A 16354-nucleotide genomic window follows, 5' to 3' on the forward strand; every position below is an offset into this window, starting at 1 on the left:
TTAGAGAGACATTTAACACCTCGGACCAATCAGATTGATTGTTCTCACACATAAAATCTTATTATTCAAAATATCTGCACAATATATTACATAAATAAGTGTTCACACTCACACCTTTACACAAAACATGGCACACATTACCACAAACGTACGAATTGGCTCTAAAAATGACCAATCAATACTAAAACACTAAATGAGCAAATGATTGGAGACATTATAATAAGCTTGATGATCATCCCAACAATGCGCATTAATTTGGAGTCGCCTTTGTGAACCTTATGAAAAGTGTGTGACTGGTTTTTTTTTTTTATTCTTATCCAGCTAAGCAGGTAATAAAAAACAAACAAAAAAGTGTAAAAGTGTAAATGCAGGAGACACAATTACAGCCATTTGGTTTTTGCCAGATCTGCTGTTTATAAATAGTGCAGTTTGGTCTTTTTTGTTTGCATATGAATCCAAAATTGTTTTGTTTATTTAAAAAGAGAAAATGGAAAAAAGGAAATAAAGAAACAAGTTGGATTTATAAGAACCTTAAAATGTTGGTTGTGGTTTCTTCTGTAAAATGCTATAATAAATGATCTGTAATTTGAAAACAGTAAAACATATTTGATGTTTTACTTCATGAAACTACTTACAAATGTTTTAAAACACTGTGTTACATCATTATTCTTTTCAAATACTTCAAAATCATTAATTAACCCAAGTTCAGAGAGCTTTTTTTTTTTAAAATCATTACAGATTTTTAGTGGACGACAGGTCTAGACTGCTGGCAGGCCAGTCTAGCACCTGATGCTGTTGTAAAGTGCAGAATGTGGCTTTGTGTTGGCATAATAAAATACACATGGCCATACCTATTATTCCCCTAAAAAATCTGAAAGGTTGTCTTGTCGGAACACAAATCGCGGACTGAAATTATGACTTGAATAGTGCCAGCTGGGGTGATCATTTGTGTTTTCTTTCATTATTATGACTTCGGCTTCCAAATACAGCCCCCACATCCAAATACCTCTTAACCATTAATACTCATAAATAATCATAAATAAACATAAATAATCTCTACATCTAAATGTCCCTAAACAATAAAATATGCCCACATTTAAAGACCCACTTTCATATACAGCACCATGCAAAATACTACCACAGCCCTTAAACTGCCTCTCATCCAAATTCCACTCAATTCTAAATACTCCTACACCTTAATACCCCAAGCACACACACATTCCAAAGCCAAATATCCTATAATCTAATTAATCCCCATAGCCACCAAATCATACACACCAAACCATAAATCTCACCAACAACATATTCCCTAGAACCATAAATACCCCCACTACTGTTAGTCAACTCAAACATTTGTTAAATTACTATTAATTATTAATATTTATTATTATTAATGCATAAAACAATGCACATATGTCATAAAAGGCATTTTGGTACTTGGATTAGCTTTTGGTACTTGGAGGGTACACAGTCTATAGCAGTACATGATCTCCATATGAACCTGCCTCGTGCCGGTGAAAAGAAGCGGTCGGCTACTCCACACGTGTCAGAGGGGGCAGCAGTAGAGGAAATGTGATCGGGTAATTGGATACAACTAGATTGGGAGGAAAATGAATACAGATACTCAGAAATACAGATACTCAGCATCAGATTTGTGATTTAAAAATAAATAACACTACTTTCTATAACAGCATTAATGTGGTCCAGTGTTCCATTTGTGCTAAAGTGTCCCGCTATGTCTGTGTTTTGTCAGTGTCTTGGACTGTGTTTTTTCCACTCCATGTGGACTAATCCATGTCAAAAAGCAGCAGCTCACAGTTCATAATAACCTCACAGTTTCTGAAACAACAGACTGCAGCCGTGTCCTGTCCAGCCTGCCCTGTAGCAGAGCTTATGTAGGACACACGGGGTCCGGGATGAGGAGACAACACTGCCGACCTCTCTCAGCTCTAGCTACCCGGGAGGACGGGGTAGGACACGTGCCTCTGAATGTCCGCTGTGTTCAGCAGGCTGCTCGGGCTCTCCAGGTGATCAGGCAGTGAAGGGAAACGCAGGCTCAGGCTAGCAGGGAGGTTTTCAGGGGTGCTGAGACCAGCAAAGACGGCTGATTTGGTGTTCGTTTCCGGGGACATGGACGCAGCGTCGTCTGAAGGTGGGTTCAGGTGAACATGGCTGGAGAGAGCCGCGATGGATTCTTGATTTGGGCTGTCTGAGTTGGGTGTCTGGGAAAGGCAGAGAGAATCAAGAATAAAGCTATAAATGTGTTCACATACGTACTATTACAGTATTTATAACCCCATTTCCAGAACTTTGGGACATTTTTAAAATGCAAACATGAGAATTTGTGAACTGATCGTTCTTGAACCCTTATTTAACTGACACAAGTACAAAGAAAGGTGTGTAAAGGTATATTGGTGCTTCTCTACACCCGTAACTCGTACGAACATGCTAACACATTGCTAACACACTCACATTATCAGTGGTGGTGGTGCTGCTTGAGGCGAGTGTGTCCTTGAAGTGTACAGGGGCTCCATACAGGCTGGAAGGAGTGGGGTGGTGGACCATGACCCCTGGAGACACAGAACTGTAGGCCGGGGGCACCAGAGCCACCTGTCTCTGCAGCAGCTGTAGGATCACGTTAATGTCGGCTGTCATCCTCGACTCCAACCTACAGACAGAGAACCTCATTACACACCCTTGGGATGAATTAGAATGTAGATCTAGATCTAAAACTTCTGGTCCAAACAGACTCATGTCTCGATTTGCTGATATATGGCCAACTGCAATAGGCTGCTGTGCCACCCGAGCACTGACTGGCATTATGGGGATTTTCAACTAACTATTATTCTTATGATGGGGTGAACATGTTAAAGTTCTACCACAGAAAGACAACATATTTGGGATGTGTAGAAATTTCTGCATGTTATCCTAGCATGAGATTTCTTTGACATGCTCATTAGTGTTTGTACCTGTTCAGCTGGGACTGCAGCACCTCGAGGCGAGTCTGCAGATCACCTGCTCTCTCCTCTGTTCTCACACCCTGGTGCTGACGCTGACTGTGATGATGGTAGGGACGCGCTGATGCTGATGCTGATGAGCGTCTCAGGTTCTCCGAGTACTGATCCGGGCCCCGCTCGGCCCAGCAGCTGTACTGGCCTGTTATGTTCAGTGAACCTAACACACCAACAACACATTAAATTTATACACTAGTATTGACCCACACTCACTACCACGATCCATTCTTCAGGTTCCTCTCTGTACCTGGGTAGGGTTGCGCTTCGTCTTCTCTATTGTCGTCAGAAGGCAGCAGGTTTACCACAGCGGGCACGTACTCGCCCACTTCCGAGTAGATCTCTCCCCGCCCGGGTCCCGAGGGTTTGATCTCGTCCCGACTGGACAGCGAGCCGGCGCTCACGCTGCTGCACAGCTCGTCCAAATGCACCAGCGCTCCCCTGTGGTTTCTCACAGGGTCACATGACTGGTCCAGTTTGGTGTCTTCTTTATCCGTGCCATCTGAACATAGAGAAAAGCAGACAGGTCAAAATATGAACCACTATTGTTACATAAAAATGAAATTCTAGATATTAATGCTGCAAAAAAAACAAACGTTCAAAGAAACAGCGTGACTTTTAAATTACATTGTTACATAGTGTGTTACTATACCATATAGAAGTACACTAAACAGACACACTATTTAGTACAGTGGTAGCCCAGTGGGTAGAGCTTTGAGCTGTCAATTAAAAGGTTGTGGGCTCTGCCATCCAGCCGCTGCTGAACTAATGAGCAAGGCCCTTAACCCTCTTGTGCTCTGACCCAGGTTGTGGGTTCGAATCCTGGCTCTGCCATGCTGCCACTGTTGGACCCTTGAGCAAGGCCCTTAACCCTCTTGCGCACTGACCCAGGTTGTGGGTTCGAATCCTGGCTCTGCCATGCTGCCACTGTTGGACCCTTGAGCAAGGCCCTTAACCCTCTTGTCTCCAAGGGTGCCATACAAAGGCTGACCCTGCGCTCTGTCACAGGTTGTGGGTTTGAATCCTGGCTCTGCCATGCAGCCACTGTTGGACCCTTGAGCAAGGCCCCTAACCCTCCTGACCCTGCACTCTGACCCCAGCTTTCAAACGAGCTGGGTTATGCTGAAAAATAATTTCATTGTAATGTATGTGTATATATGACAAATAAAGGCATTCTATTATATCCCAGTGTGTGAGCTGGGACACAGCCCAGTTTGAGCTCAACCTTGTGGTGGCATTTCTATCATTCCTATCCACCTTTACCCCAAAATCTCCAGTTCTCCAGACTTAAAAGCTCATTAGAGACTAAATATGGCTCCAACAGATTATACACATAAATTTACCGGGTCGATTGCGATGAAGCGAGTGTCTCCTGTGGTGGCTTCGTCTATAACCGCAGACAGACTCTTCGCTGGGGGTTGACTGGAGGGTTCTGTCTGCCTGATACACACAAACGTCAGTCACTTACATAACAACAAACAAAACCTTAATACACACTTTTACAATCTGTCCACAAACACACACATACACACACACACCAGCACCACGCGTGTAACTTACATCTCGCAGGTTAAACGTGATCTCCAGGTTGGTCCAGAAGCTGTCAGAGAAGTCGGGGTACATGTCCAGCACCTCCAGCAAATCATCTCTCAGGATTTTGTGTAGGTCACAGTAGGTCAGAGCTCTAACGTCTGCGCTCGACTTGCCGGGCCTCCCGTACAGGCTGATGGGCTCGCCGAAGATATCGTTTTTACCTGTACAGAGCAAGGTGAGGAAGAACAGGAGTCATTGTTTTGGGATAATGGGTCGGTTACGTGTCTGGTGTGGGAAAACTCCAAAGCCCCGGACCCACTGGGACTCAGATCGGGATGAAGTAGTTATTGAAAATGAATAAATAAATAAATGATGATGATAATTACAGACAGTTCCTGATAAACAATATGAAAATCACAGCTGTTCTGAGGTGATATTAACCAGGTGTATACAAACTATACTATACAATATATATAGAACCATGAACACTGCATTTAATATGACAACATTATTAAACTTATGATATCTAAATTATGCTTAGATGTAATTTATACTCAAAATAATTTTTAATGTAGACTTAAAACAAAGCAGTTTTACCCAGAATGGCCACGACCACATTGTCCCGGAGTATCTCGATAGAGCCGCGGGAGATGAAGTACAGGGCGGTGAGGACGTCTCCACTGTGTACCAGCGTGTCCCCCGGGGGTGCGTGTGTGGTCCTGAAGCGCATCGCCAGCGCCCGTAAACATCCTTTACTCGCCCCATTGAAGGCATGACAGTTCTGCAACAGGGTTCGGTTCAGGTGCAGACAGATATCGGCCTGCAGACACTCAGGAAAACCCTTCAGCACCTGCACAAGAGACAGCGAGGGACAGAGGGGACAAATTAGGGAAATCATTTGTAGTCTGATTGGGTAATACTGTAGTAAATCTTAGTTGCTACACTGCATTAGTTAGGGCAGCATTTAGCAGGTCAGTATTGTGCTATTGGTAGCAGTCACAAGTGTTAAATGCTTATAAACTCTGCATCATCTGTCGGTTAGTGTTACAAAATGACCTCCCACTACAAATCCTATTAAAATAAATGTAAATTTGCACACGGAATCCTGCACACAAAAGCCTGGTGTGAGCGGGCGTTAGTGGATTTGAAGGTGTGGCGCTCACAGCGTTCATGTCGATGCCGTTGGTGTAGGACCAGGCGTGTTGGAAATACTCCTCCAGTCGCTGTCTCAGGCCACCGGGGATCTGGTGGAAGCGGATGAACTCTTTCACACGCAGCATCTGGGTGTGGTAGCGTGCCGTGCCCGAGTACAGGCGCTGGATTATGGCCGAGACGTTCCCGAAAATGCTGGCGTACATCAGAGCTGCACAGACAGACAAAGCTTTACTGACAACACTGGGTACAATAGTTGAATACATATAATACATACATGGAGGTGGAGTAATCGGTCGTGTCTGAAAGACTAAGAGGCGCTTATAGTCCGGATTTAGCACCATCTGATTTCCACCTCTTTGAACGCTCAAAGAAGCTTTAAGGGGAAGAAGATTTGCATGTAATGATGAAGTGAAAGCAGCGGCGCATTAGTGGCTATGAGCTCAACCAAAACAATGTTTTTGCTGATGGCATTAAAAAGTTGGTACGAAGCTGGAAAAATGCACTTTTCTACATTGACTGTGTAGAAAAGTGATGGAATTTATTTTTAAAATTCTTAATAGAGTTTTAAAAAAGTGCAGAAACTTTTTGAAGAACCCTCAAACATACAGATCTAAAGTCAGGTCAAAAACGTTAAGCAGGACTCACAGCCTATGAGCATGACGCAGATGGAAAAGATCTTCTCCAGGTTGGTGTTGGGTGAGACGTTGCCGAAGCCGACGCTGGTCAGGCTGCTGAAGGTGAAGTACAGGGCGGTGACGTACTTGTCCTTGATGCTGGGGCCAGACAGGGCGTCGCTCTCATTGTAGTGCTTGCCGATCTGGTCGGCGAGATTGTCCAGCCAGCCGATCCTCAGAGCACTGCTGCGCCCCGAGCCAGTGCGCTCCACGTTACCGATGGCGTACCAGATACATGCCAACCAGTGCGCGATCAGGGCGAACGTGCACATGAGCAGGAAGAGGACGGCCGCGCCGTATTCCGAGTACCGGTCCAGCTTCCTCGCCACTCGTACCAAGCGCAGCAGGCGTGCCGTCTTCAACAGACCGATCAGAGTGGTGGTCTGGGGCTGTAAATGTACAGCAATCAAGATTCAGATTTACTGTATGCTTTACTGTACTCTTAGTTTAGCATTAGTTTAGCATAACGACTGCTCTGTTATGACAGACCGGAGATAAACACACTCAAACTCTGTGTATAAGAAGACATTAAGGCCCTATTTTTACACATTTAAACACATATTTGCATGAAGAACTTCTCTAGTCTAACTCTACACTGGTCCTACCTCGTCTGAGCCGGATCTGAAGATGAGCAGGTCGAAGGGAATGGCGGCCACGATGTCGATGAGAAACCAGCCCTTGAAGTAGTGCTGCGCGATTCGTCCCGGGTGGCTCACCACCTCGTCGTTGCAGTTGACATACGTGGTCCTGAAGTTGATCACGATGTCCACGATGAACATGACGTCCACCACCAGGTCCACCACGTTGAGCGGGTTGCAGGTGTAGCCGCAGGCGCGCCGGCCCTCGTCCTCGTGTTCGCTGAGCAGGAAGGCGGCGCTGTAGGGCGTGAACACGGCCGTGTACAGCACCAGCAGCAGGATCAGCCAGTCCCACACCGCCTTGAACGGGCTGTAGTGCAGGATCGTGCACTTGTGGATGCGCGGCGCCTGCAGCTTGTACTCGGGCAGCACGTCGGCCCCCAGAGACAAAACCTAAACACACACACGAGAAAGTCCAAACATCTACAGTTAATGTAAAGATATTATGTAAATGTAAATAAACAGAATACTTTGATGAACCATGATGAATATAAATGAGTAGAATCTGTATTGCCGGACTATATTTTTCACTAATATAACAAGGTACAACAAGGTATAACAGGTATAACATTAAAACCACCTCCTTGTTTCTACACTCACTGTCCATTTTATCAGCTCCACTTACCATACAGAAGCACTTTGTAGTTCTACAATTACTGACTGTAGTCCCTCTGTTTCTCTGCATGCCCTTTCATGCTGTTCTTCAATGGTCAGGACCCCCACAGGACCCCCACAGAGCAGGTATTATTTAGGTGGTGGATCATTCTCAGCACTGCAGTGACACTGACATAGTGGTGGTGTGTTAGTGTGTGTTGTGCTGGTATGAGCGGATCAGACACAGCAGCGCTGCTGGAGCTTTTAAACACCTCACTGTCACTGCTGGACTGAGAAATATCCAGCCAACAGCGCCCCGTGGGCAGCGTCCTGTGACCACTGATGAAGGTCTAGAAGATGACCGACTCAAACAGCAGCAACAGATGAGCGATCGTCTCTGACTTTACATCTACAAGGTGGACCAACTAGGTAGGAGTGTCTAATAGAGTGGCGGTGAGTGGACACGGTATTTAAAAACTCCAGCAGCGCTGCTGTGTCTGATCCACTCATAGCAGCACAACACACACTAACACACCACCACCATGTCAGTGTCACTGCAGTGCTGAGAATCATCCACCACCTAAATAATACCTGCTCTGTGGGGGTCCTGACCATTGAAGAACAGGGTGAAAACAGGTTTAAAAAGTATGTAGAGAAACAGATGGACTACAGTCAGTAATTGTAGAACTACAAAGTGCTTCTATATGGTAAGTGGAGCTGATAAAATGGACAGTGAGTGTAGAAACAAGGAGGTGGTTTTAATGTTATGGCTGATCAGTGTATAAGTAGATCTTTCACTGATCTGTACACAAATCCATTAGCAACAGCACAAGCGTCATTAGCGGGCGAGGTCTACGGAGGGGTTGATGAACAATAGCGACCAATGGTTCCCATGGAAACCAAAAATCAATCATGGAATAACAGAAAGACGCAAAATGGGGGCGTGAGCTTCATAATTACATGTCACACAGAATGCCTAAATTATTTCTGTACCACTTAAACAGAGTTTACGATAAATATTACTGAAATATACAGAACATTGTTTACAAGCCTCTGAAACACTGTGCATGGATCACTGGGTCAAACTTTGGTGGGAATTCTATAAGGAACGTCTCAGCCAAAAGTTATACGTTGAACCATAAGTAAAACCTTTGTCCATCACATGATTGAGATGAATATCCTTTCCATAGGCAAGCGAGAAACCGTTTGCATGCTACTTTGCATAGCAGCAGCAGCAAAGCCTACACTAATAACCCCTAATAACACTTTCAAATAAAATGTACACTCTGCATAAGTAAATGTACGTGTATTTATATATGTATGTAATAATAATAATAATATCAGGAGCAGTGGTCACAAGTCAAAGCTCATTGACAAGGATAAACAAGAGGCAGATGTTGACGTGCAAAAGACACTTAACTTGGTGTAAAGGAACACAAACCTGGACCCCCAAACAAAGGAAAAGGTCAAATGACCATATCAGTTCTACATCCTGACAGATCAATGTATTAATAATAATAATAATTATACATTTTCCGAGTGCAAAATGGCCAGTTGACCAACCCATCATGAGTCTAAATCTACTCTTTGTGGACTTTCCACCTATTAAGCAAAACAGGCCGATAGCAGTACGGCAGGTAGGAGGAGGCAGGATGGAAATCAATTAAAACTCCAACATTGTGTACTGATCAATATTGTATTTGTTTTTAATATTACACATAACACTGAAGTATCAATTTATTCTGCTCGATGCCTCCTTGAAATTGTGCTTTTTAATAATAAATTAATCTTTTCAGCTTGCCTTAGGGAATCATTCGTCCACATATTCAATATGGTGCAGGTTTATGCTGTATTTATCCAGGCTTGGACTGGCACTAAGGATGCACTGATATTCATCCCCTCAATGGATAGGTTCATATAATGCCATGCGTCTTCTGAATTTGTGAACTCAGCCCAGGATTCGAACCCCAGCAAATGAAAAATCTACATAGATTTCTTACTAAAAACAAAAGTTGGACACACCTGCTAAAATTAAGTGTTTGAACTCAGACACTGCTGTTACCAGCATTTACATTTTCAGCATTTAGCAGACGCTTTTGTCTAAAGTGACTTACAGTACTGTGACAACATATTGTTTAAGCAATTGAGGGTTTAGGGCCTTGCTCAAGGGCCCAATAGTGGCAACCTTTTGATTACTAGTCCAGTATCTTAACCACTAGGCTACAACTGCAGCGTGGTTCTTACCTTTCTACCACACCAGCTCACTAAAATTGAGTTAAGAGTTTCAGCCATAAACGCTGCTGTCAGTTGAATAAAAATATGTCCAACAAATGCTTCATATTTTGTATGTACAGCATGTGGAAGGACATTTCCTGTCCAGCATGAATGTGGCCCTATGCACAGATGAGGTCCATAAAGACATGATTTGACAAGTTTGATATGGAGGAACTCCAGTGGGTCCATTTTAATTGGGTACAAAAGTATTACCGGTGTTAAATAAGAATTAAAATAGGTGTTTAATTGAATATGTGAATATGTTAATATCAAACCCCTCATAAATCAAATATTTAATTACTTATTTCTTAGATTTTTATATAAGATTAAGTAGATGGAAGTGTTACAAACAGCGTTTATATTTACTAAATAATTACACTATTAATCAAGCATCAACGTGGCATGTTTAGCATGAATTAAAGAAGCATTCTGTACACAGAATTTCTCCTGTTAGTAATTACATTTTGCTACCAATCTGCTCTTTAGTTGTTTTATTATTGGCATCACAGCTGCTTGCGAACACACACACACACACACACACACACACACACACACACACACACACACACATACACACACACACACATACACACATACATGAAATCTTGGGCCTTTCTTAGGCTTAAATCTAATCTCCGGGACGGGGTGTTAGCACACTGTTTAAAGTGTCAGAAGACGTGAACACAGTGACCCTGATCAGCAGCTCTAAGTAACACGTTCTGTATCTGTGACTTTCATCTCACACGCTGAGCCGCAGCCTTCTTCTAAAACTGTTCACATGTGGCTAAAATATGCCGTGTCGAGTGTTAATTAAAAGCTGAGAATAAAAATGTGCCAAATTCACTTCATTAAAGTAAAAAAAACCTGCACAAAGTTTAAAGCTACAGTATATACAGTACAGAACTGGGCTGGTTACGCTGTGACAGTAATGTGATCAGTGTATGTTGTGCTGGTTACCTCACCAATAAACGACGATGAAACATCAGAATATTTGATATTAAGAGCATGAAAAACATATCAGGCAGCCAGCAGGTGGATTATAATGTAGTACTGAATGCAGCACATAAACACATTATGAGCAACCAAAACTGCTGTCGTTTAGTCTGGACGCATTCTGAACATCCTTACAAACAGCAGCAGATATACAATCTTTGACACAGAGGCTTCAATGTTTTAAAAAAGTTTTCAGTTTGTTTTCACAAATAAATAAGGACAACTGGAAGGACAACTGGAATTTTCAGTAAACCATTATTGTAAGTATTGTCAGACTTAAAAACCGTCAACATGGAGCCGTTGCTGCAATGAATAGTGTAGTGAATAATAATGGCGAAATAATAAAGTGACTAAATTCTTACCAAAAATGTATCCTAAATCAACTGTACTCCAGTCACTAGTTGAAAAATCCTGTGTTCATCTATTTTTTACCTCAATTTGGCTATGCACAATTGCCTTGTGTACTTATCGAAACCCAGTGGCTGCTTCTTTTACACCAGCCAGCAGAGGATTTTTATAAACAGCCTATCAGCATGTATGTATGATCACATTATGAACTCTATGAGGGAAGGAGGTTTGGTCCAAACAACTTGGTGCTGTAATGCTGAGATTGAAAATGCTTGACCAGCCACATAGCAGTAATTTAAGTGTAGTTACATCTGTAAGGTCATCTGTCCATGAGCTAAAAAGAGTTAGTTTACATGTGAAAGACGTTTTGAAGTGGCTTATTTTTACCACATTAAAAAAACTGAATTATTTTACATTTGGAAACTGCTGCTCAGAAAGCAAACAGTAGAGGTTTTAATGAATATAAATATATAATAAACTATTAAGTCAGAGTCTAAATGGCACTGTACTGCATCCTTTACCTATAAACCAATCAATCACAAGTTCACGACCCTCACATCCACCAGAAACACCCGATCAAAGCCTCAAAGTTTTACAAAAATAAACAAATACGACAGAAGAGGTTCGTACTTACAGGCTGAAGTTTGTGTTTCAGGCTCATGGTGGATTTCTGTGAGCATCACTGGGAACGGAAACCAGAGCGGACTGGCACATGGAAAACTCTTTCACTGTCTCGCTCAGACTCGTTCAGAAATGTACATGTCTGGATCAAAAGCGAAGAGGGCACGGAGTGTGAATAACGCTCCTCCCATCCGCATCGTCAGGCAACGTCCGGTGTGACGACACTAATACCTGCGATTCCACTGACGTGTAGCACGACTTTTTAAATCTGCAGTATGCAAACCACTCGGCAACCCAGTTCTCCGGTCACTGAGTAATCAGTGCGTCCAGTACCTCCCAGCATGCAGCACAGTACTGGCAACCAGTCAGGACTCCCCAGACTTAGTGATTACAAACAGCCAATGAGAAATCAATAAATAAGAATGGGCTAAAAAACTACAGTGCATTACAGAGGACATGTTACATTTTCAGTTTAATAAATTCATTGTATCAGGCTGCACATATAGAAAGCCAAAGCCTAGTGGTTAAGGTACTGGATTAGTAATCAGAAGGTCGCTAGTTTAGTCCCCACCACTGCCAGGTTGCTGCTGTTGGGCCCTTGAGCAAGGCCCTTAACGCTCAATTGCTCAGACTGTATACTGTAACTGTAACGTAAATGGCTTTGGATAGAGGCGTCTGCTAAATAACATAGGGCAGAGGAGAGCTGCTGTGTCCCAAATACCACACTATGTACACTATGTACTAAACGATGCCCACTAGTTCTTCTTCCTGAATAATGAGGTTACTATATAGACCACACTGTAATGTTAATAGCTTGTGGTCTGGGACACAGTTTTCCAGCTTGTCAGCTGAAGCAGCGCCGCCTGATATGACAGATTTTGGTTATTATAGTGTTGTGTAAAAATTAGAAATTATTTTTGATAAATTAGTTTGATAATGTTTGATTATGTTTGTCTAAAGTACAGAGATAACATGTCTGTCATTAAGGTGTCATTAAGGTGTCGTTAAACTGTAAGCAGATAAGAAACAGTTAGGACAGAATGGAGGTTCCAAAGTTCAACACCCAATGTGATTCGACTAGAGCAGTATAAAGAGAGGCCAATCCAGTCAACTGTCATCTTTGTTTTTATTTATCATCTGAACTTATTTTTCCACGATGAAACCCAAATATTTAGGTAAGGTAGAATTTTGGCTCTAGTGGTTACAAGGTAAACTGCAGCAGCAGATCAGCAGTGCTAGTTATTTAACAAGGGAATCTGCCATGTTTGCATGTGTAAGCAGTAAAAAGGGGTTAACTAAAAACACTACATGGACACTATGTGGAGTATCCGGACACCACTTCTGATTAGGATTGTTAAAAAAGTGCATCTATTGCACAGCCCAGTGGATCAAGTTATCTAAAACACATTCAAACCCCGAACACAGACACACAAGCAGACCGATCGATGGGAGCAGAGATCAATTCCTTTCACACCACGCTGAATCAAAGCTCAATTATTAAACAACAGGAATCCTCTCAGCTATAACTCCATCACGCCACCAAACACACACACACACACACACACTCACACTTACACACACTCACATGAATGCACACCAAAGATATAATGTGTATAGAGTTAAATAAAATCCACAACAAGAAGTCTCAGTAAACAGAGTTTAAATAAAAAACAACACACACGTCCTGTGTGACACAGTACAAGCTCAACAGTCTGTGGTCAGTCCACCCACTACACCACCGTCCATTCACCAAATCCAGCAAATGCTCCATCATTCATTCACACAGCTCACCGATGAGCACATTACTTATTTACACAATCCAGCAATTATCTCATCATTAATTTACATTAAAGCAATTCACAGTTTATCCTACAACCAATTTACCTCATCGTCCATTCACACTGTCCACCACGACCCTACAACTAATTGACCCATTCTTGATTTACACCGTCCACAATCTTCAACTATCAGCACAATTCTTACTGGTTACTTTCCAAACACTAGACGACCTTCAGTTCTGTACATGATGGCTAAATATAAAAGAAACTGTGATGTTTTACATGATTAATGAAGTAAAGAAATGAGGACAGTTCAGGCAGTACGTGTATTTATAGATGGGTCACGGTCATGTACTGAAGAAATACTCAAATATTTTACATGCACAAACACAAATGTTTTTTTTGTTTGTTTTTTTTGCAAACACAAGCACAGAGATGCATGCATATACAAATATACACACACACGTACAAACACACATGCATATACAAATACACACACACAGACACCCACATGCACAAACACACTCAAACACACTCATGCATATACAAATATACACACACACACATGCACAAACACACTCAAACACACTCATGCATAAACAAATATACACACACATGTACAAACACACTCAAACACACTCATGCATAAACAAATATACACACACATGTACAAACACACTCAAACACACTCATGCATAAACAAATATACACACACATGTACAAACACACTCAAACACACTCATGCATATACATACATACACACACACATGTACAAACACACATGCATATACAAATACACACACACATGTACAAACACACATGCATATACAAATACACACACACAGACACCCACATGCACAAACACACTCATGCATAAACAAATATACACACACATGTACAAACACACTCAAACACACTCATGCATATACATACATACACACACACACACACACACACACATGCACAAACACACTCAAACACACTCATGCTTATACAAATATACACACACACATGCACAAACAAACTCATGCATATACAAATACACACACACAAATATGCACAAACACACTCAAACACACTCATGCATATACAAATACACACACGCATGCACAAACACACTCATGCATATACAAATACACACACACACATATGCACAAACACACTCAAACACACTCATGCATATACAAATACACACACGCATGCACAAACACACTCATGCATATACAAATATACACACACACATGCACAAACACACTCATGCATATACAAATACACACACACACATATGCACAAACACACTCAAACACACTCAAACACACTCATGCATATACAAATACACACACGCATGCACAAACACACTCATGCATATACAAACACCCACATGCACTAACACACACATGCAAATATAAGCACTGGCATGCATGCATATTCAAATATACACACACACACATGCACACACACTTAAATACACTAATGTATAAACAAATACACACATACACAGACACACACATGCATATACAAATACACTCATGCACAAACACACACAAGCGTATTCAAATACACACATGCACAGGCACACACATGCATGAACACACACATGCTAAAACACACACAAACACACACATGAATATACAAATACACGCATGCACAGACATCCACAGACACACACATGCACAAGTTTATGATTTAATTATGAAGCACTAAATGAGCTGTGGCTTGAATGATTGATTTATTTTTCCACTGGCAGGGTCACAAACTGTCTGCCCTGCTCCTCTGTGGACAGCGCTGTCATCAATACATGCTCTCATACTGTTTCAGCCTTTAACCCCCTGAACCTGACAGGCCTCGTGCATCCACACGGAGGCTTAGGGCGGATAACAGTGAATTATTATATTGTAAACATTCACTGCTGTTATATTTTGATGCAGATAATAGACACTTTTAATCTGTGACTCTTCTGTTTAACCTGAGATCAGGATTCTCTTAATACCATCTATACAATTCATTTTACATAATGTGTCAGAATAAATCAGGTTTAAGGTCAGTATAAGGAAACAGTCATTGTTCTGTTTAAAGTATTTTTCCGAACCCTGAGTGTAAACACACACACACACACACACACACACATGTTCAATACTGAGTGCCTCTCTGTACAGAACGGTTTATAGGGCACAGGCCTTTTTTGGGCGATGACGTTTGCGTGTGTAACGTAACTAAAGTTCGACCTTTCCATCACTTCGTATTTCCACACAGCCATAGCTCAACACACATCACTCGCTGTCATGACACGGGACGCGATCAGCTCACATCAGCTACCAACCTACCAACATTACCCATTTTAAACCACCAACATTATCCTGTTTAATACACCAACATTCCTCACTTTAACCCACCAACATTATACACTTTAACCCACCAACATCTTCTACTTTAACCCCCAACATTACCCATTTAATCCATCAACATGACCCATTTTAACCCCCATTATTACCCACTTTAACCCACCAACAAAACACACTTCAGCCCACCAACATTACCCACTTTAACCCACATTACCACCTTTAACCCACCAACATTACCCCCTTTATCCCACCAACATTACCCACTTTAACCCCAAACATTACCCACTTTAACCACCAACATTACCCACTTCAACCCACCAACATTACCCACTTTAACCCACATTACCACCTTTAACCCACCAACATTACCCACCTTAACCAACATTACCCCCT

General features: G+C 42.1%; 1 protein-coding gene across 1 annotated transcript in view; it reads right to left on the bottom strand.

The window, feature by feature from the left end:
* Positions 1-548: 548 nt before the first annotated feature.
* The window catches only part of kcnh6a (potassium voltage-gated channel, subfamily H (eag-related), member 6a), a 29687-nt gene continuing 13881 nt past the window's right edge, over positions 549-16354 (bottom strand). Inside the window, exons 7-16 of the mRNA XM_063018405.1 lie at positions 6979-7404; positions 6345-6762; positions 5708-5907; positions 5142-5394; positions 4572-4765; positions 4355-4451; positions 3262-3513; positions 2970-3174; positions 2473-2668; positions 549-2222 (exon numbers count right to left, since the gene is read on the bottom strand). Of these exons, the coding sequence (XP_062874475.1) occupies positions 1950-2222; positions 2473-2668; positions 2970-3174; positions 3262-3513; positions 4355-4451; positions 4572-4765; positions 5142-5394; positions 5708-5907; positions 6345-6762; positions 6979-7404 (2514 nt within the window). The 3' untranslated portion in view covers positions 549-1949. The remainder of the gene's footprint in view (positions 2223-2472; positions 2669-2969; positions 3175-3261; positions 3514-4354; positions 4452-4571; positions 4766-5141; positions 5395-5707; positions 5908-6344; positions 6763-6978; positions 7405-16354) is intronic.

This window comes from Trichomycterus rosablanca, chromosome 22 (genome assembly GCF_030014385.1).
Source record: "Trichomycterus rosablanca isolate fTriRos1 chromosome 22, fTriRos1.hap1, whole genome shotgun sequence".
NCBI lineage: Eukaryota > Metazoa > Chordata > Actinopteri > Siluriformes > Trichomycteridae > Trichomycterus > Trichomycterus rosablanca.